General features: G+C 39.4%; 1 protein-coding gene across 1 annotated transcript; it reads right to left on the bottom strand.

Annotated features, from left to right (window-relative positions):
• Positions 1-1,108: 1,108 nt before the first annotated feature.
• Positions 1,109-18,412, bottom strand: mapkap1 (MAPK associated protein 1). Its single transcript, XM_080017419.1, has 12 exons — positions 18,240-18,412; positions 14,692-15,180; positions 8,402-8,491; positions 7,490-7,638; positions 6,933-7,105; positions 5,707-5,883; positions 5,111-5,220; positions 4,300-4,407; positions 3,842-3,982; positions 3,254-3,391; positions 2,238-2,335; positions 1,109-1,788 (listed from the first exon to the last, which is right to left on the bottom strand). Exons 2-12 carry the CDS (start codon positions 14,975-14,977, stop codon positions 1,666-1,668), a joined length of 1,593 nt encoding a protein of 530 aa, XP_079873545.1. The 5' UTR covers positions 14,978-15,180; positions 18,240-18,412; the 3' UTR covers positions 1,109-1,665.
• Between the last annotated feature and the right edge of the window lie 2,752 nt (positions 18,413-21,164).

Here is a 21,164-nt window from a genome sequence, read left to right as displayed (position 1 = left end):
CTGGATCGGCAAGCCAAGTCCATGTGTAACACGGAATATGTTTTTGACTCCAACACTTTTTGTGTTAGGACTGGCTCAGGAGGTGCACGGCGTCGGGTTAGATGGAGCAGACTCCATTTCTATTTACAAAAAGGGAATAAAATATCTAACATAACGCCCCCCTAACATCAAGCCGGTAAGGCCACACACACGCACGCACACGCAGTTTGTATCTGACTTCTAGATATATACAAGATATTAGATAGTACTCTATTCACAGAGTCACAATTCTTATTTTCAAAGATCCATGTTCTTTTCATCCAATGCACTTCACGCTTTAACCGACAAACGACCCGAACAAACCCGGGGTCCATTCATTCCTACGGAGTCGGATTCTGCACACGAGAAGCTGTGATGGGCTGTGACGTGCTGGGGGGCTGACTTTCCGCATCCGGTCGAGGCTCTGGGATGCGTTCACAAGCCCTGTGTTTCCAAATGATGAGGTTATTTATGTTAATGTTGGACGTCACCACAGTCACTCAATAAATGTCATCTTACTAAAAATGAGTTGTACGCATTTTCTTTCGCACTTTGCAAACATCATATAAAAGGGAGTTTGAAACTCTCATGGAGCACGGTAAAAGTCCAGCTGACCAAACGACTCACTGTTGTACTGGAAAAAGAATGATCTTTAGTGTTGTCCTCGTCATAATCTCATTATCTTTTCCGAGAGAAAAAGGTTGATTTTTTTTATCTGCAAAATGAACGCTGGTTCAATCCAACATCCTGAGAATTGTTTCCTGATCCTGCCCTCAACTTACTGAAAGTTTTTGCTCCAACTTTTTTACACACCCCATACAATGATCATAGAAGTTGGAGCCAAGATTGTGAGTAGGAGGTAAAAAAATTAGTTGGTGAAATTTCAATGATACATTAATGAATTAATGATGATTAATGAAATGATCTAAATTGGTTGTGATTGGTGATCGTGGGTATTAAATATGGTATAATCTTGGGACATTCAAACCAAATTCCGTAACAATAGACAGAAAGGAGTTTCAAAGGCAAAGCTTGGAATGCAATACTATTCACAATTTTATTCAGTAAATAATCTTGAAACTCAGGCCTTTTATTTTGAAATACTTTTGAGCTCCTCAAACTTGGAAGTGTTCAAGTCATTTTCCCAATGAACAGGTATTCCCATTACATCTCCATTGAAAATTTCTGATAGATTTGATGTGCGTATCGGTAGAAAAAAAAAAAAAAAAAAAAAAAAAAAAAAAAAAAAAAAACACACCCGGCAAAACTGCAGTATTGGAGTTTTGTTTTTGGGGTTACGTCCCGTGCCTTTGTTATACATCATCTAGTTATTTAAACTATGCATAATTATCCTACGCTAAGAATATGCATACATTCTGAATGAATGAGTTTCGTGGGAAAATTACAGATATAGCAGCCATAGACCTCCACAGACCAATTTGTTCCATTGGTAGAAAAGGGAATTCCTCCGTTTGTCAAAACGACCAAACAAACTGAAAACACAGAGGCTCCATTTGTTCTCATTGGGGAGCATTGTCCTTTGTTCCCGTCCTTTTCTCCATCTCTTTCAGTCATTTCTTCATGCCAGTTTTGCTGCATCAAAGCCATGTTTTGTCCCCCTAATTAAAAGTGTATTTGAGAGTCATTCTACTGGCCCGACTTCTTGTCTTTCTGAAAACTGAAGCTGGTGCGGCGGCTTAGTTTCCGCTGCTTCTGGGCAAAGTAATCAGCCCGTGAGGTACTAGCCCGTGACTCCAGGATGTAGTTTACCTGTGGTCAAAGGAGAAATGTTTTAAAGATATATACACTTTAAGAGAACCAGCACATTAATAATACATTTTTGCACAGTAGTAAGAAAGATTGTTTTTGTAAACAAAAGGCAAGAAAATACCTCTGGATTTAACTGGTATTTCCAATGTTTTTAACACACACACACACACACACACACACACACACACACACACACACACACACACACACACACACACACACACACACACACACACACACACACACACACACACACACACACACACACACACACACACACACACGATATATATTAGGCATCAAGTGAACAGTCAAATTGTGATGACTAGACGACTGGGTCAAGAGATGTTTGCCTATTGCGTTTACTTGGAATAGAGAGGCGTGTTTGGTTGTGGAATCAAGTGGTTCTGTGATTTTATTTCAACACGACAGGACAGCTCATAACTCACCTTAAGCACAATTTCATTGACTGTCGCAGCATCAGATTCGAAGTAGAGCGGCTTATAATCATGGTTGCTAAGGTAGGTGATCTTAAATATTGCATGACCTGCAAGACAGTGAGGAAAAGGAATCGATAAACAAACACAGAGTACACAGAGGTATTTCTTTAAAGAGGTTACAAAGACTACTGATCATTAAAAAAATAATTTATTTTAAAATGTTATATATTGAAATGACTATGTACCCACTGAAAGTTAATTATGTGACTATTCATAAAACTATTGCAGCATTTTAAGCCTGGCCTATAATAACATTTCTAACGCCTTATTAACCTATTTATATACTCACAGTGATGATGCTTTACTGCGTGCTTTTATCTTAGATTTAGATTTAAAAAGGTGGATTTCACTATTTCTTCCACGGTGACTGGTCTGTGTGGAAAAGACACTTCACAAATCTGAAATGGTGTTTGAAATGCTCTTTAGGCTTTCTATTATAATGTAGCCCAGGTTTGACAACTATAAGTGTAGTAGTTTTTATCTAGATCTGGTCATAAATATTGTGTGTGTGTGTGTGTGTGTGTGTGTGTGTGTGTGTGTGTGTGTGTGTGTGTGTGTGTGTGTGTGTGTAAAAAACAAAACAAAAAACTGAAATGGACCTGTTTTCACAAATAAATTAAAGCTTTCACTAATTTAAATAGCGTTTTACGTGCTGTGCGAACACCCTCTGCAGTACCTCTGGAGACCCTCGGGGTCATGGACCTCCGTTTGAAGAGCACTGACCTAGAATTTATCCTTAAGCTAGCGCTTTGGCTTTCCTCCTTCATATTCTTTCCAAATCCTCCAGAGAAAAATCTCTGCAGGTGACGGAACATTTTCAGCAGAAAGAAAAAAAATGATCAGCAGAATTTGGGAGTTCCTCCTTCAGTTACTTAATGAACCGGAGTGATTCCGTTAGAAGCGGCTGGTTTCTCAAATCTGTGGCGATCGATGTGGCAACCAGGAAACCTGCACGGTTGACTTACTTGGACTTCTTTCCTCCACCAGGTCACAGGCACAGAGGTGGTCGGAATCAATGGAGATGGGCTTCTGGCGAATCCAGAATTTGGTGCTTGCTTTCTGATTGGTGACCGGATCGATTTCCACTTTCTCACCAGAGATGCCTGAGGAACACATGGACCAGAGAATGAGTGTGTGTGTGTGTGTGTCAAATAGAGTTCTAGCTCATTTACCAATCAGCAAACATATTTTTACATTCACCCCTGCCTAAAATGGTAAATATTAATGGCGGTATGGTCCTATAATTAGATGGAGAAGATTGGAGGAAATTAACAATTTCTACATTTCATCATCAAAACGCTACGTGACAAGAATGCCATTAAGCACTGAATGGAGCTTAGTCGTGATGTTTGGACATTTTTTATTTTTTTTAAATTCATGTTTGGAATAGAAAATATAATGTGAATGGATTCAACCCAATCCCCAACCTTTGTTCACGGACATTAGATGGACCCCACAAAACATCAAACAAAACACTCAAGACTTTTGAGACTGAAAAATCTGTGCGTTTTGTTACCTCATGCGAGTCTCACATTTTCCCCACCTCCACCTACCCAGCTGGACGTCGGTGGTGAAACGCAGCTTGTGTATCATGCTGATCTTGAAGGACTTATAGTGGTGGCTGCTCAGCATGTCCTGCACGGAGGTGATGTCAATAGGAGGGTCCTCCTCTGAGCTTTCCTCACCCCTAGAACCTAGAGGGGAAAGACGAAAAGCGGCTGAGATTCACGTCCGATTCAACCATTCCTTTGTGCTGTCCTGGTCAAGATCATCCATTCATCACCATCGCGTCACAAGGTCGGCCTGCTTTTCAAATTCAGCCATACGAAGACAGTTTTACAAGATTTCCCCTCTCCATGTCTCGACTACTGCAACAGCCTTTTCGGCCCTTAGGTTATCTCAGGCAACAGGGGTGTCGTCAACGGAAACAATTTGTCTCGATCAAAAAGGAAATAACTCATTCGGGTATGGATCAGTTACATTTATTTATAAGTTGCATCCAGCAGCTTACTGTTTTCCCTGACGAGGCAGAACTCCAAGGTGCTCTGGCTCTCCAGCGTGCAGTCCAGGTCCACCGCCACGTTGGGCTCCGTCTGTCTCTCCAGGCGGTACATTGGACCTGGGCGGGGGGGGGGAAAGTCACAGAGGAACTCAGGTCATTCGTTTTCATCTTAAGCAAGAAGCCCCCGGTGGAAGTGGGACAAGCCCTTTCAGATACGTGACTTAAACGTAACCGACCGTGCGGAAGCAAACGGCAGATTTTGGGCAATGCATATGCACCGTCATTTCATTTTTGCATTTGATCCACCCACAATTTGACCAGCGTCTCGTCTATAAGATCATTCAAACAATAAAAAGCGATACGAATACTGTATATCTTTAAAATATCTGACTTTCTGTATTTTTCATGGGGAATATTTTGGCTATTTCTATATATTTCACAATTTTATTTTTTTAATTTACTTTTTCTTATATTTTAATGATTATTCTCAATTTCTTTGTAAAGGTTTTTTTATAATGCTAATGGTCTGGCAGCTTAATGCACCAAACCTCACCAGAACAAATTCCTTGTATATGTAAAAGTACATGGCGAATAAAAAAGATTCTGACTTCTGACTACTTGTTAAGGACCATTGGAATCATCCCAACTTGTTCAACTTTGCAAAGTCCCTGGATAAAACACAGCTAGAAACAGGCGTGGGTCCACAGACCTCCCTATGAACGAGACATGCATAGAACGTAGCTCAACATTTCATGGAGCTGCGAGTTCAGAGCTCCAGATGCATGGTAAGACTGTACGTATGTTCAGTAAGTTCCATTACCCGAGCCCTTTTGAGAGCCTTTCCTCTTCTTGAGCGCTTTCTGGAGAATTTCCTTCATGGTAACCTTAAGGCTGTCGACGGGTATGAGAGAAAAACCGTGAGCAGCATTTCTGGAGGAGAGAGAGAAAGAACACAAGAGTTTATAAACCAGTTTATAACAATATAAACTAATACTCATTTACAAGGGGAAAAAAATGCCAGGTGCTTCAATACATCAAAAAGACGAAAATCACAACCCTTCACAATCAACTTATATAACTGACTGATATTTGGGAGATTATTTAAGTATGCATGGGATTTATTAGGGCCCCAGGTTACATCACGCCAAGCGTGCACAAGGGGAACTTGACTAGTTTTTGTCGCTTTTTTTGTCAAATGGTGACATTTTAGAACTAATATTTATTTCAAAGCTGATTTCATACATTTAAAAACATTTAAGGCTCTGTGGGTCGAAGTCAGAACGTGTCATTCTACTCATAACATAGGATACACCACCTCATAAAGGCTATTTTCTAGCCATGTTTGTGCATTTATTGATAATTAAAATATATAGGTAGGACACTTCAAAAGCAAAGGTGGATGGAGAGGCTACTTACATTCTGACAAATAAAGATTGTTTGGAGGCAAGACCGGGCGAAGAGTACTTTTCCACCAGGGCAAGTGTGCTGAAGCCAAACTTGTGGATGGGCTCATTGGAGTCCAGCGGTGGAAAGTCTGTGTCCACCTCACCGTCATCTTCCGCTATATGGAGACAGTAGGCGTTCACATTTTCGCTGGGAACGGGGGGAAAAAAAGAAGAAGGAGAGGAGAGAGGAAAAAAAGGAAAAAGAGGATAACAATAGAAAATGTTGAAGCCAATAAAATAACGGTAAAAATCAAAAGAGAATGCAAACCAAGAACCCAAAATCATGAATTTGGACTCATCGGACCGAAAGACAGATTTCCAACGGTCTAATGGGAATCGCTCGGGTTTCTTGGCCCTTCATAGACTGCACCGGAAGAAACTTTCAAAGTTCTTGTTTTCCGGATTGACCGACCTTCACATCTTAAAGTAATGATGGACCGTCGTTCCCCTTTGCTTCGTCGAGCCGTTCTTGCCATAATACGAACTAAACGGGGCTATTTACTGTCTACCCAACGCCACCTTGTCACAACACAGCTGATTGGCTCAAGGAAAAAAAAAAAAAAAGTTTATTCCACAAATTTATTTTTTTATCATGGCACACCTACAAACGTAAAAGCCTTCCAGGTGACTACCTCGTGAAGCTGGATGAGAGAATGCAAAGACTGTGCAAAGCTGTCACATCAGGCCAAAGGGTGGCTACTCAAAAAATATATTTTGATTCGTTTAACACCGTTTTGGTTACTAATTCGTTCCATGTGTCATTTTGTAGTCGTGATGTCCTCGCTATTATTCTACAATGTAGAAAATAGCAAAAGTAAAAATAAAAACCCTTGAATGAGTAGGTGTGTCCAAACCTTTCACTGGTCCTGTCAAACGTATGAGTTGTTATGTGGTCCATGGAACCAATCCCTACACTTCTCTGTATCTGAGAAGTGTAAAGCCAGGCTATCTGAGATGCTCGGCTGTGCTGTCGATGTACTGCTTGGTACGTGAATGGAGAATCTAAACTCCACTGAAGTATTCATGCTTGTGTATTTATTTTTTTTTTTTAACCCCCGTAGTAAACAACTAGCCAATGTCAGCTAGTAGCAGTCAACTTGTGGTATAACGAGTGACAAACCACGTTGTCGACCAGTCTATGGAATCCCCCCCCCCCCCCCCCCCGATACATATCAAGGTTTGCTTATATGAGCTTACTTGAGCTTGGGTTCACGTCCCTCGCCGGTGTATTGCCAACAGATGAGCCCAATGAGGTCGTGAACACGGGCGTTGGCAATTGTGACCACCATCATTGGATGTAGTTTCTCCTGGGTCATCTGCATAGAGAGGTAGACATCGATCTTCTTGGTGGCAGTTGTGCCTATATGGCCCTGGGAGACAAACACCGTCATTAAAAAGCGGGTAAAATACAACGTGATCCAAGCATGCGATTCATTCCCTCTGCATTTAAAATGAACTTCACTGTGTCCCCATCTGTTTAAGTTCATTTCTGACCTCTATACATCTATATGTGCATCTGAATTGACAACAGTAATATAGCCATATGTCAATTTCTATATAGTGACTACATATATTCAAGCTCTGCCGTTCTGCTGTGTTTACACGGCGAAACACTACAAAATTCCCCTCTCTATGTAGGATTCAGGTTTGCTTAAAATACTAAATCTTAAATTTGCTAATTGAGTACAATATTCAGTCGGACAGACACAATGAAGAACAATCAAACGGATTTTGCACATTCTGAAATGACCTACCTTGCCATCAAATTTGGAGTACTCGTTGAAAGGGTTGTTCAGCTGCTGGGGACATTGCTCAAGACGAAGAGACAGGGTGGATTTTGAACCAGTCGCTCGGGCCCGATCTTTAAAGTCCCGCTTTTCAAACAAAGATCCCAAGTCTTCCACTGCAGAAATCATAACAACACATGCTCATCATAATTAGAACTTGTTCTCATGTGAGATGGCCAAAGTTTTAAGTTTAGTTTTTTGAAGTTTAAGATTAAAATACCAATTGTATCCCTGTGAGTCCAGTACAGAAATAGCAACAGGTTGCATTCTAACTGTGTAAGCTCAATCCAAGGCTGTGGATGGGATCAACTAGCCTAGCTCCTGTGAAATAAGAGAAATACACCTTCCAGCTTTGGGTAAATATAACATTACATTCAGGTTATAAAGAAGCTAGCTTGCTAGCAACAACTCTGTTTTAAATGTACACTTCAGCTCCTCGACTGGCATAGGTCAGACTTCCTGAAAATAATTTCAATTTTGTGAAATGATAACACTGTTTCACCATTTTTTCTTGAATACAATTGCAATGTATGTAATGAAGTTAAATTTGATGGGAATGGGTATGTGCTTTGGTCACTACAAAAGTAGTGTATTTGTGAAGAGCATTATTGCAACCTTACTGTCTAGGTATTTCCCTTAAAATAAAGGAGGCCATTTGTATCAAATTGCCTATGAAGGTATACTGAAGTCAGGGTATCAGTATCTGTACATATTTTTATGATACCAAGTCCTACTTGTGAGGCGCTGTTAAAATAAGGTGTGAAAACCTTTCAATTCACACAGCCTAATGGTTTGAAATTGATACACACTTGAATTCAGTGAAAGGGCAGAAGGCAAGAGATGGGAAGGCGAGTGGGGAAATAAAAGACATAACTTTACCTGAGTGCGAGGACGACCTTTCTTTCCACTGAACATTTTTGCATTTGATTTGGTTCTGGCGCTCTTTCCGTAGCCTTTCTAGTCTTTGAGCTGCAAAAGGAGAGATATTTAAATGTCATTTCCCTTTCAACCTTGATAGGATGGAAACGGAAACGTCTGGGAAAAATAAAATAAAACTTTATCTGAAGATATAGGAGTTTCACGAGAAACAAAATTTCCATTGCCTTTTACAAAGTTTAACATCTGTACAGAATTTCAGATCATAGGATTAGACCAGACGGACTACCAACCCGATTCAACCATTAGACACACAAAAACACACAAAATGTCAGAATTACATTATAAAATGTGAAAACAACAACAATTAACATGACATTGAAATTAAGTGATTTAACCTCCGTGCTAGCCCTTCATTATCTTACCAGCAACCCCTGGTTTCTCGCCCCTGTCATGCTGGAGTCCTGATGAAACAGCCAGTTCAGGTGAATTCTCAGTTGAACACTCAAACATATTTTTAAAACCTCTTACCCATAACCAAAAACACGACCGACAAGACCAGCTCCCCAAAAAACTATTAGACAAGCTAAGGGAGCCAAAAGGAGATAAGATCTTTGCTTCTCATTTATCTACCTTTTGATTCCCTCCGTCTGTCGCCAAGCACCATAATCAATTTTGAATAGGAAACATAATACTCAGGCATATGAGCCATCGCAGTTTCACACTGTTTTAAGATGACTTCTCCCTTACTGCACATGTAAGGCACATGGCCATCACCACCTACCTACCTTGAGGAGATAAAGGCCCAGATGAAACAATTTCCAAGAGCAGCAAAGCATGGGATCTACTTGTTGTTCAAATATCGCCGTTCACCTCATTTACACGGACATCTCCCTCCGATTGTTCAGTCACAACATAGTTGTTAGACCCTGACCTGACTTTCACCACCACCAACCACATCACGGAACGTTGCGACTTGCGAGGTTTGATTAAAATCTTAAAAAAAAAAAAAAAACATCTCTCAAAACTCCACCCCACTATCATTGCCAGATGCAGTGAAGCTTGGCCATGCCTGTATCTCCTCAAGGTTCCTAAAGGCTACTCCAAGGATATATGCACAGCCATCACAATCCCATTCATCTCTGTAGCACTGAGATGTTTTATTAAATAGAATTGCACTAAATCAATGTGTTATTTTTTATTAATCATATATCCTAATATCATAAGCAATCATAATCATAAGGACTGGTAGGAGTAGGGCAACGATGACTATTTCTTGATTACCTTTAATACCCTGATGTTCTCACAGTGAAATTATGAAAATAGAGAATATCAATGATTTGGAAAACATCTGGGCTGCTCGGCCTCCACTGTGACTCTCACTCACTTAAATGTTTTCTTCAAAAAGATGTTATGCTTGTTTTGCAGGTGTATGTGCCAGTAAACATAATTGTAATTACTGTCAAAGTGTATCTTAAAAAGGTCAAATATGCCATTTTTTGGTCATCTCCATTTTGCTCTGCGCATTCAATAAAATACTTTTGAAAAGCTAGAAGATATAGGTATTTACAAGCCCGCAGTAAGCCCACCACATGAACCCCCAAAAACGCGCAACGACATAATTTGACATTTTTCTTTAGTTTTCTTTAGAAGCTTTAGTTTCTAATTTAAGCTGAAAATCTGCACCCTGGCCATTAAAGAAGTTTTCAATGATTGAAAAACTGTGTTGCGTCATGACTGTTCAGTACATGTTACACCTGTGTTCCTTCTTTTCCTTTACAAGAATGAAAAGGCAATGTTTGCAAAAGCAGTTTACTCAAGAATGGGGCCAATTTGTCCAATGGTGGCTAATGCCACAATCTAAAATTCAAATAGTTCAAAATGTTGTTTGTGAGTTTGGTAAGTCAGCCATATGTCATTTAATGTTGCTACTTTAACCAAACGTAAAGAAAGTGAAACTAAAACTCCATGTTTTGAAAACCTAATTGAGGTTGATAAGTCAGCCACTGCTACATTTGTCCAATCATCACACAATTTGGTGCAGATTTGACTATAGATACAGAAACAAAATATGAAAACGCATCATGAAAAGATTTAGAATTGAACCATAGTGGGCACTACAAATGCAAAAATGTGTATCTCTTCATGTGATGGCTAAAATTTCACAAAATTTGTTGCGTCATAGCTCATAATAATACAAATTATGTCGTTTAGTTGCGATTGGTACCCGTTTGTGTCTCCTAGGTGTAATTACATTGGGCTTCTCATATAATGCCTTATAACTCCATGACCAAATTGCAGTACTTGTGTAACACTTAAACTTGCAGTATTACAGATGAAGTGTGGAGGGTCACCCAGACTCTGGAATAAATTATGGATAACCACTGATCTAGCATGATTACAGTGTTTCCCCCGGTAAGGTTTTGTTGTAGCACTCCACCACAGCAAAATCTTTGATGTCACAACATGAATCATTTAGGGGGCAGGAGGCTCAGGAGGTAGAGTGGGTCATCTAGTGCTCGAAAGATTGATTGCCAGTGCGATCCCCGGCTCTTCCTAGTAGTGTGTTGCTTAAGGACACTAAAGCATATTAACTGCTCTAACAAACCCCTAACTGCTCCCTTGCATCAGTACAAAATAGGTATTACAAACAATAATTAATAAATGGATTTTATATGTAGTTAGTAGTTACCCCCCAAGCAGTACTGGAGCTCTACAAAAGCGATACCATTCCTAGGCTCTTACACTGTACACTGATAGCATAGTCAATACAGTTTACCAGTAACACACTAAATTAACCCCTCATACGTTGCAGCATTGACACTTTCTTCAGGAAATGTACCTGTTCCTGCTATGCAGTACGGTGTAGCCCGAGGGCTTGAGGCGCGGACCATTCAAAAGGAATTTGGACTCCCCGACCACACCAAGCCATCGCCTCCACAGGAAACACTGTATTCCAGTCTATTGGATATATAAACTGCCCATCAACTCGGGTTGTCACGAATCTGATTCGAAATCAAGAATCGATCGAAATGAGCATTCGAGTTTGAACTTCGAAGCCACAAGCAGGTTCGCAATTCTCCCCATACTTTTGTTGGTAATGTTGTCACAGTTGCCATATTGGGGCGGTCAAGATCTACAGGTAAAAAGATGCATTGTGTGCCTCCACGGAGTTGACTGAGGCTCGCCCGGCTCCAAGCCGTCCGAGAAATATTCCTGGTAACGGTGTGTGAAGTCCACGTCGGTGGAAACACAAGAGCGCATTCCCCTCTCCTCCGGCGACCAGAACGTCCAGCAATTCCACAGATGTGGCCATGAAAGTGGGAAATGAGGTACCCAACAGAGGCACTGAGAGGATGAAGAATGCACCCAACCCCCGGCTTGGGGACCGTGCCGGGCTGCGGGGTATTTGCCACCGGGCCGTGAGAACGCAGGCAGGATTTTTTCCAGGTGTGATCTGCTCCACAGCAGAGTAGCGGCAGGGAAAGGAGTAAATTAAATACTTCAAGTTTTTAATTTGCTTTGTTTGGAGGAAAGATCGCTCTGATTGGAGCTGCGGAGCCGTATGTAATAATTTTCCTTTTACTACCAGCGTTCCCCTCTGGCAAAAATAGCATCCATTTTTCTGCACTTATTTTGGTGAGTAACTTAAAAGTAGTGTAATAAGTAACTTACTTATTATTCTAAAGTCTAGTTTTGATGAAGCTCTTCATTGTTTAGGTGTGCTGTTTAAATACTCATTTATTTTGATCATTTATAATATTCAAATAGAAGTTACTTATTGAGAAACAAGTGTTTTTCTTTACAAATCAAGACTCTAGTCTGCTCATTTTTGTGCACAGGCCTAGGATTATGTGTTTAAAATATATATTTTTAATTGTTCTATATGGGACACCACTTATTCCAAACAAGTACACTTTCTTGGATGTATGCAAAATGGTTTGAAATGCTCCAGGTTCAAATCTAGCCTGCTGCCATTATTCTAAATGAGAGAAATTAAATTTCACCCATTGATTGGAAAGTGCTGCCAATAAGGGGTGGTTTAAAGGCCAAGACGCAAAAATGGCCAATGCCAAGACTATAATTAAAAGAAATACATTTGTCCAATCTTCACAAAAGTTGCCAGACATATTTCATAAAGCTGTATGTATGTGTGAAATTGTAAAAAAAAAAAAGAAAAAGTGTGTGAATAACCAGTTCCAAGTACATGGGCCTGGTGCAAAGTTAGCAATAAATCAATAAAATTGTTTGTCCAATCATCACAAATCCCTTTGTAGGTGTCGTGGCAGTGTCATTCACTCCCTTCTCCCTACCACAATATTTACAGTCGATCTTAACTTTTGAGGGTAAACTTGCCGAGGAAACATGATTAACTGGTCCAGAACTGTATTGGGTACTTTCACACCAGACTTTATGCAAATATGTCAAACTATGACCGAACTGCCATTTTTTGAATATTCCAGATATAGTGTACCCCATCTGGTCTGAGTCACCCAAACTGTGGAATAAATTAAGATATCTACTGAACTACAGTAGCATTATTCCATAGTATCAGGCCTATAAATTGCCCATCAACACATTTCACCCCACTAGGTGTTTTTCTTCACATTTTTATACTCGGACACAGCAGAGGAGCAGAGTATAAATAGGTCTTGACGGTTCACTTGAGCCTCTTTGTGATAGTCAACAGCTGGTGTCAGCTTTTGTTGACTTGATTGGCTTTCTAAACATAGTTTGGAAATGTGATTTGAATCAAACGCTCACTTATTATTACGTTTCTTTTAACATATCTTTAATTTGTATCTGTTCTGTTGTCACTTGACTAATCGACCACCACTGTTTATCCTGTATCATAGTAACTAGGCCCTTTTTTCCCCCATTTATGTTTAAAACAAGTTAAAAGGTGTAAAAAAAAAAAAGAGTTTTTATAGTAGTCTGCCATTAATAACTAGTGTAACACTCTGTGTATGACTGTGGGGGGAAGGGGGGAGGGGTTCAAGTTCATTGTGGGAGGTTATAATTTGCACAAGTTCTTCTGATTACAAGGGGAGGTGTCCAGCATAGTGGGTAATTAGCCCAGGTGTCTAGGGGTTCCAACAGTGGACTCAATAGGAAGTGTGCAGTTACGGCACGCAGCACCAACACGCCATGTGGACTTCTACCGTGATATCGTAGTTCACAGGTGCGTATTGAACCATAGTTCCAAACGGTTTGATAACATATCATGTACCGTTGCATCCTTTCTTTTTAGGGGTGTATAATTTGTTTATCTGAACCCAATTATGTGACAACTGGTTTGATTAATGGATATAATTTGTGTGACAAATATATCTTTGTTCCCCCAGATGCTAATGCTTGAGCATCCAGTCTAGCCCAATTGTATTGGTTTCTTTGGTTTCAACTACCGTCAGCTCTTACCATGTGTCCTATGTGTCCACAAAGTTGGATTAATAAATTGGATATCTACAGCTTTTACTGTTATCGTATACAATTGCTCAATTTTTGAGCCGTTCGCTATCTTTTTTTAATATCATTAGAGTCCAAACATATTTCCATCTGAATTTAAGGGGACATTTAAACCGACGTAAGAAATGTCATAATAAATAGAACATGAACTCAGCCTCCATTAGTTTAATCGAGGAAAATCAACTATCTACTCACATTTTTATGTTCCAATCTCCAGTCTGTAATGGGTGGACATTATTTTGTCTTGTTAAGCATTGTTTGGGCCCTAGTTTTGGGCAGGAAAGATGGTGATATGATGACTGATTACACTGATAGCAAATGTAAACTCTTAATTAGTATGCAACTCAACCTGAACTTTAAAACAAAATTATAAATTGTTGGTACAAAAATTAAATCATGCCTGCATTTTCATCCCACCATACACCCTAAAAGCCAGACCACAGGTGCTTTATACAAATGTCATAAAAAAAAAAAGAGCAGAATTTACATAAGGCCATTAGTGTCTATTTGAGTCACTTATAACATGATGTCACATCGTGTCACTCCAAAATCAATCAATGAGGCAAGTACAGCAAAAGAAATGCAATCTTGAACCATCCACTGCAGCAGAAACAACTATGTTGCCGTGCATGTTCCAACACCAAAACAAATTTGTTGTGCTGCGTTAAACCACAGACCCAGATTTTGGTACGTCAGCCCCACAAAACAAAAGCAGAGCATGCTTTCCGGCTCCATTTCCATGTTTAAAAACACAAATGGGAGGTTGAGCAGTCAGCCTGGGAGAAAGCGTGCCCTCTGACCAGCAAACACCCAGGGGCTTCACCTACCTGTGTTGGAGCGTCGGCGGATGCCAAAGTCCCAGCTGGAGGTGATGTCCATTGACTGAGAGAGATCACAGCCATGATTCTCACCCACGTTGTTGCCCCCATCGACCAGGAAGCCAGAACCCACGGTTCCAAAGCTGCTGCTGCCGGGCACCAAAGCAAGTTGGCACTTCTCCATGTCCACATCTTGGTCAATTAACACCATCTCGCACATGCCCGTGTCATCACTGGTCACATGAGACTGGCGAATATGAGCCAAAATAATAGCTGGGTTGTCCAAGAACGCCATTTAATTTATTTTTTGTTATAAAAAAAGGGTCCAGTTTAATGCTGGCTTTGCCGTTTTGTTTCCTTGTTTGCACAACCCCGTTCTTCCCTTCTTCCACTTGTTCAGTAAGGGTGTCAAAATCAGCACATTGATGAATGGTGGAACAAATGTGTTCTCTTGTCTTCCCTTCTTCTCTTACTCCATGGAGGGGAACATGGTCTTGACTGCTAGGACAAACATAAAAGAGATTAGATGGTGCATCGGCTTAGAGGAAGGTTTAAAAAAAAAACAAAAAAAAAAAAAAAAAACCTTTGGAAACCTCAACATCATCAAGTTTAAGTTATCTTAAAAGTGCATTTAATTAGATAATATTTAATATTTCCCTAATGGTTGGTCGATTTGAGGTCAATATATTGTGATGGGTTAAATATTTGTAATCACACTTTTTTACCCATAATCATTTCTTAAAATGCTTACACAGTTGCTACTTATAACTTCAGTACAAAGCTATTTATATTGAATGCTTTGACTCCAAATAGAGTGTATTCGTTTTCTGACTAGTGCATCTTGACAAATATACCTGGCTTCAGCCTTCAGCTCCCACAAACCATACCTGATTGGTTTAACTGTCGAATTTGGGTCGGGTTAAACGTTGATTTAATTGGTTTGGGCGGGGTTAGTGATGGGGGCAGGGAAGTGATCCTCTGTAAATTGTGTTTCATATTTTAAACATAATGATCACGTTTTCACCCAGAGGAGAGTGTGGTCACAATGTAGACCCTTCTTACAAGACTATAGATGGGGAATGGCCATTGTTGTGACGTACCATTATTCCGAAACCCCAATAGTCCGAAAGATGTCGGGTTAGAGATTGTTAAGTTTAGGTACAAGGTTAGTGATGGTTAAGTTTAGGCATAAGCTTGGAGATGGTTAGAGTTACGGTGCCATCCATGTCCAATGGGAAATCTTTCAGACAAATGGGGTTTTGGAAAAATGGGCCTTCGGAACAATATTCACAGGGAAATATTGTATTTTTTTTACTCCACCCCATTTATCTGACAGCTATAGTTACAAGTTACATATCAGATTACCATTTTTCATACCGTTCCTTGTCAGAGAAACCCTGGCACCTAAATCAAGGAACTTTTGCCCATGGTCTTAAACAGCAGTCAAGACGTCTAATGTTTAAATAAAAAAAATTTTAAATATTCAATACTCAATTGTAAAATTAAAGTGCAATATGAGGCATGCATGATAGTTTGGTCCTTTAAACATAGTAGTGAATGAAAAAATATGATTATATAGCTAAATTTAATTTCAATAAGTAAACAGTATCATGTTCTCACGTTTATAACAAACTAATTTTAATGTAAATCGGTTCAGAATGAAGCGAGTTACAGTCTTATCATGCTTTTGCCATTCACTACCATGTTTAAAGGAAGAAGGCATCATGCGTGTCTCATATTGCACTTTTGAGTATTGAATATTTTATATATTTTTTAACTTTATTTAAACATTGGACATCTTGCATGTTGTTTTCATTTAAGACCATGTGCAAAGTTCCTTGCTTTAAGTGTTTTACAGAATAAATGGAAAGCAAAGTTATATTTGTCTCCCTTTTTTTTTTTTTTGCTGATCCGAACCCAAAAAATGATTCGATTCAAAACTGAAACCAACTCTAACCCGTGATACGAACGCCGCCCTGTTCTGTGCCTTGTACGGTAATAGGCGTTAAACTCACGGTGTGACTGGATATCAATGACATTTTATGGTGTGAGATTTCTCTTAAACCTGACAACACCACGAGCATAAATAAATGCACACAACATGTACTTTGTCAATTTAATTGTAAATCTAGGGGCAATATAATTTTGGGTTCTGCAAATCTGTGAAATGTCTTCATTTTACTTTGACTAATTGACAATATGGTGCGTGTCAAATTGACTATAATGTATTTATACATTGTATAATGCTTATGATCCACCAGATTGGGTGTATCATGGTATGGTTGTCTGGATCAAAACAGGATTGGATGTCCAGCAGTGAGGAGACCATGGGTCATAAGCCGATAGTGTAATTAAGTTAATTATAATTGCAATAAGTTGCAGTGCCATTATTGGATCTGGTGGAAAATGTATTACTAAATGCACAAGTATATCGCTCACTTCCATATATTATGCTTAGTTATCAATTTCACAATTATTTATTCTTTGGGGTGCATAGAATAAATCTGATTGTCTGAAGTTGAGCAGTTTCACCCAATAGAGTATGAATAGATCATAAACATATAATGCGATTTCAGTTTTGAAATGAGAAAGCATTACTACATGTATTAATACTTGCAAAACATAACACAAAGCCCAAAACCGCCGGGACATGGGCCTTCTAGGCCATTGCCTTTTCCCTTGGAGGGCCATATGTACCCATCGCCTCAAAGCAATGACATATTATATTGGAAAGTGGGTCGATTTTATTTTCAGCATCTGTTGGTTAACAATAACATCCATATTAAAGTCATCAGTGCATCAATGTGACAAAATACGGCATTCCTCAGCACTAACTGTCCGATAAACACACAACACGACGAAGAAAACCTGTTTATCTTCCCTACGCACGCTAGGTCCGCACCGTTAACGCAGAGTTGCTTACAGTTTAAACATGAAAAGGTGCTTCAAAGCACAAATCCAACCTGCCCTTAGAAGCCAAGGCAACCGTACTAAAGCGACGCGCGGGAGGGTTGCACAACCACAAATTAAATTCGGGGTATTAAATCCAGTACCAACCAATTAATACGACTTAGTTAACTACACGCATATAGTGTATTCACCTTCTATGTGCGTGTATTGTAGTCTTTTACATTTCGCAGACATCTTTCACGGTGGTCAAAGTTGAACTCGTGGGACGTGAAACGCAGCTGCAATTAATCCTCCCCAAAAAATGTATTATTATTATTATTTTTTAAGAGAAACCAAGCTTGTATTTACATCGGTTCTGTGCTCGGCGTGTGTTGTCCGCTGATAAATGTGCTGTGGAAACGCTTGTCAATGTGTTCACAACTACTCGACAGACTGCTAGTTTGGTTAAAGGGAACTTGGAAAAAAAAAATACATCTAGATTCCACCGCAATCGGTTAGCCCTCTGTGTTTGTACATGCACGCATAGTTGCTGTTGTTTTTGTTGTTGTTGTTTTTGTTGTTGTTGTTATGTCTTAGGCCCGACTCCGGCTAGATAGACAGCTGATTGTAGCTTGCTCCCCGATAGCCTAGCAACGATGATCACCTACCATTATGGCTGAGTCCAATTAAAGAAACATCCCACGAACGCCGTATCATCGGCGGGTGCTCTCCGCAGTCCTCGCGACCATTTGCATTTGCGGGACGAGCATCGCGTGGCTAAAACCGCCCGAAAACGACAACGAGCCAAGTGCCGCACACAGGGCACTCCGCCGCCACAGCGCCGCACTGACGGTTGCGCTTCCTGTCTTGAAAGGTGCAGCGACGCCGAGAGCCGCTTCCGACTTGAGACCGACTTGATTTGATTGACAGCCCGGACGCGCCAATCCGCAGAGCGTCCGGCGAGGCGACCCCCCCCCCCCCCCCCCCCGCCCCCGCCCCGCCCAGCGGACCGCTCTCACCCCGCCCCCTTCGCGCGAGAGCTCCTCGTCAAACGTGATCGCGTCCCTGGTTCAACTTGAGCGATGGATTATCATTTTATTGTGATTTTTTTTTAAGCATTTTGAATCCGTTTTTTGTTTTGCGTTGTTCAATGGGGATATTTGGTTGCGTTATGGAAGTGGGGGGTGAGCAGGTGTTTCTGTACTGAATACCTATTCAGTTGTATTAGTTTTGATGATAATAATAATAATAATAATAATAATAATAATAATAACCTTTATTGGTAGCGCTTTACATACATGATATGTAACTCAAAGTGCTTAAAGAATGCCATCGGATAGCGAAGAACAAAAGCAAAAAACAAGCAAGCAAAAATGCATTTACACAGTAAAATAAATAAATAATGAAAAGAATGAAATCAATTGAAAACAGGGAAGGAATTAATGAGAGAAAGAGAGAATTAAGAATTAGGAATTAATAAATTAGTCTTGGATTTTATTATCATGACACCCAAAATGGACAAAATAAAACTAAAATAAAATATTTTTATAAAGGTTACAAGTATTCTAGAGCTTGTGTGTCAATTGGATGGGACGATACACCAATCAGCCGCAATATTAAAAACACTGACAAGTTCAGTGAATAACATTGATCATCTCGTTCCAATGGCACTTTTCAAGGGGCGGAATAAATTAGGCACCAAGTGAATAGTCAGTTCTTCAAGTTGATGTGTTGGAAGCAGATCGGTGTAGATAGGTAGCCCCCGAGCCAACCTTTAGAACTTTAGACATTATCTGATAAGCTGAGGCTCCTAATGGAGAGGTTTGTTTTAGTTAAGATTACGCTCCGGTTGTCAACTCAACAGCTTGTGAGCCATATTTTGTACCAGCTGTAGGTGAGGAGCCAGAGAAGCTTGGTTGAGGCGGGCAGGGAAAGAAGGACATTGCAGTAATCAAAACATGAGAAAATGAAGGTAATAATAGCTCCAGATCTTTGGCTGATAACATGGATCTGAGGTTTGCAATATTTCCTAATTGGAAAAAAAAAATAGACTGAATAAGCTTCTGTTTAGTAAGTGTAATACCCATCCTATACTAATGGCTACTTCCAGTATATCTTTATCTCACCAATCTTGATTAATAAATATACTGTGGCAAGAAACAAGGCATGATAGCTTGTGTTGCAGTTGTATTTTCTGGAGTAAGGGCATTGACAACGAATGGGCGACACATTTTATGGACTCATAGAATATTCATTTGAGCATTTCCCATCTGCTTTTATTGTAATGGTTGCAGTGCTGAACCAGAAAATGCAGATTAAACAAATAGTCTGTGAGTCCCTCAGGTTCCTCTTCTATCCTTCTATCCTAATATTCAACAATGGTGTAGATACAGTAAATTAAGATATAAACAATAAAATCCCTCTACCTCTATTGTAATTCAAACCTCCCAGCGGATTTTCAGGGAATATAGTCAGCTCATTCTGATACAGTCCGTGAGGGCCATACCATTTGCCTCACAGTAAAGGGTACAGTTACAGTGCCAAACAAACTGTTTTATTTTATACAATTATTATTATTTACTCAATTATTACTTTGATTAGTTTGATTTTATACCATTTCAACATTCACAACTGCTTAAATAATAACAGACTCATTTTGCATATTATATTTATATACATTTTTTTTTTAATTTCATTGATATGTTCTGTATGTTAGAATAGTGAACATTCATTATTCAATATAAACACTGCTATTAACGCTCATTACTATGTTAATAGTAATGAAGTTAACTGTGCGTTGGCCCTCGGGGGAAGGCTATATACTGGGGTCTGGTAATTGGACAGTACCAACATCGTTTAACTGTGATGCGATTGTCTGCACAAATTGTATTAATTGACTTCCCTCCCGTGTTAATGTAGTAATGTTTCCCTGTGTTTCAGTGGGATTCTCTGATAGAATGTCCTGTTTGAAATCAATGTGCGCTGCCCTCTGTCTGGTTTGACCTCGCGTAGACTCAGGCCTAGAACCGTTTGTGTGTTTGACCTCAGCGAATAAAACCTTTTAATTTTCCACCGTACATGTGTCTCTCGTGCCTTGTCCAATTCGGTCCCTACACACAGACAGCAAAGTAGTTTTGTTATAAATAACCTTGGAGTGATGGTCTTAGAGTTTGCATAATGCTACGATATAGTAAATAAAAGGCATAATGCTATGATATAATAAATAAAAAGCATAACGCTACGATATAATAAATAAAAAGCATAATGCTATGATATAATAAATAAAAAGCATAATGCTACGATATAGTAAATAAAAGGCATAATGCTATGATATAATAAATAAAAAGCATAATGCTATGATATAATAAATAAAAAGCATAACGCTACGATATAATAAATAAAAAGCATAATGCTATGATATAATAAATAAAAAGCATAATGCTACGATATAGTAAATAAAAGGCATAATGCTATGATATAATAAATAAAAAGCATAATGCTATGATATAATAAATAAAAAGCATAACGCTACGATATAATAAATAAAAAGCATAATGCTATGATATAATAAATAAAAAGCATAATGCTACGAT

The sequence above is a fragment of the Zeus faber genome (genome assembly GCF_960531495.2).
Source record: "Zeus faber genome assembly, chromosome: 17".
Lineage (NCBI taxonomy): Eukaryota > Metazoa > Chordata > Actinopteri > Zeiformes > Zeidae > Zeus > Zeus faber.
The sequence above is the reverse complement of the archived record's forward strand: the minus strand, read 5'-3'. Positions and strand labels throughout refer to the sequence as shown.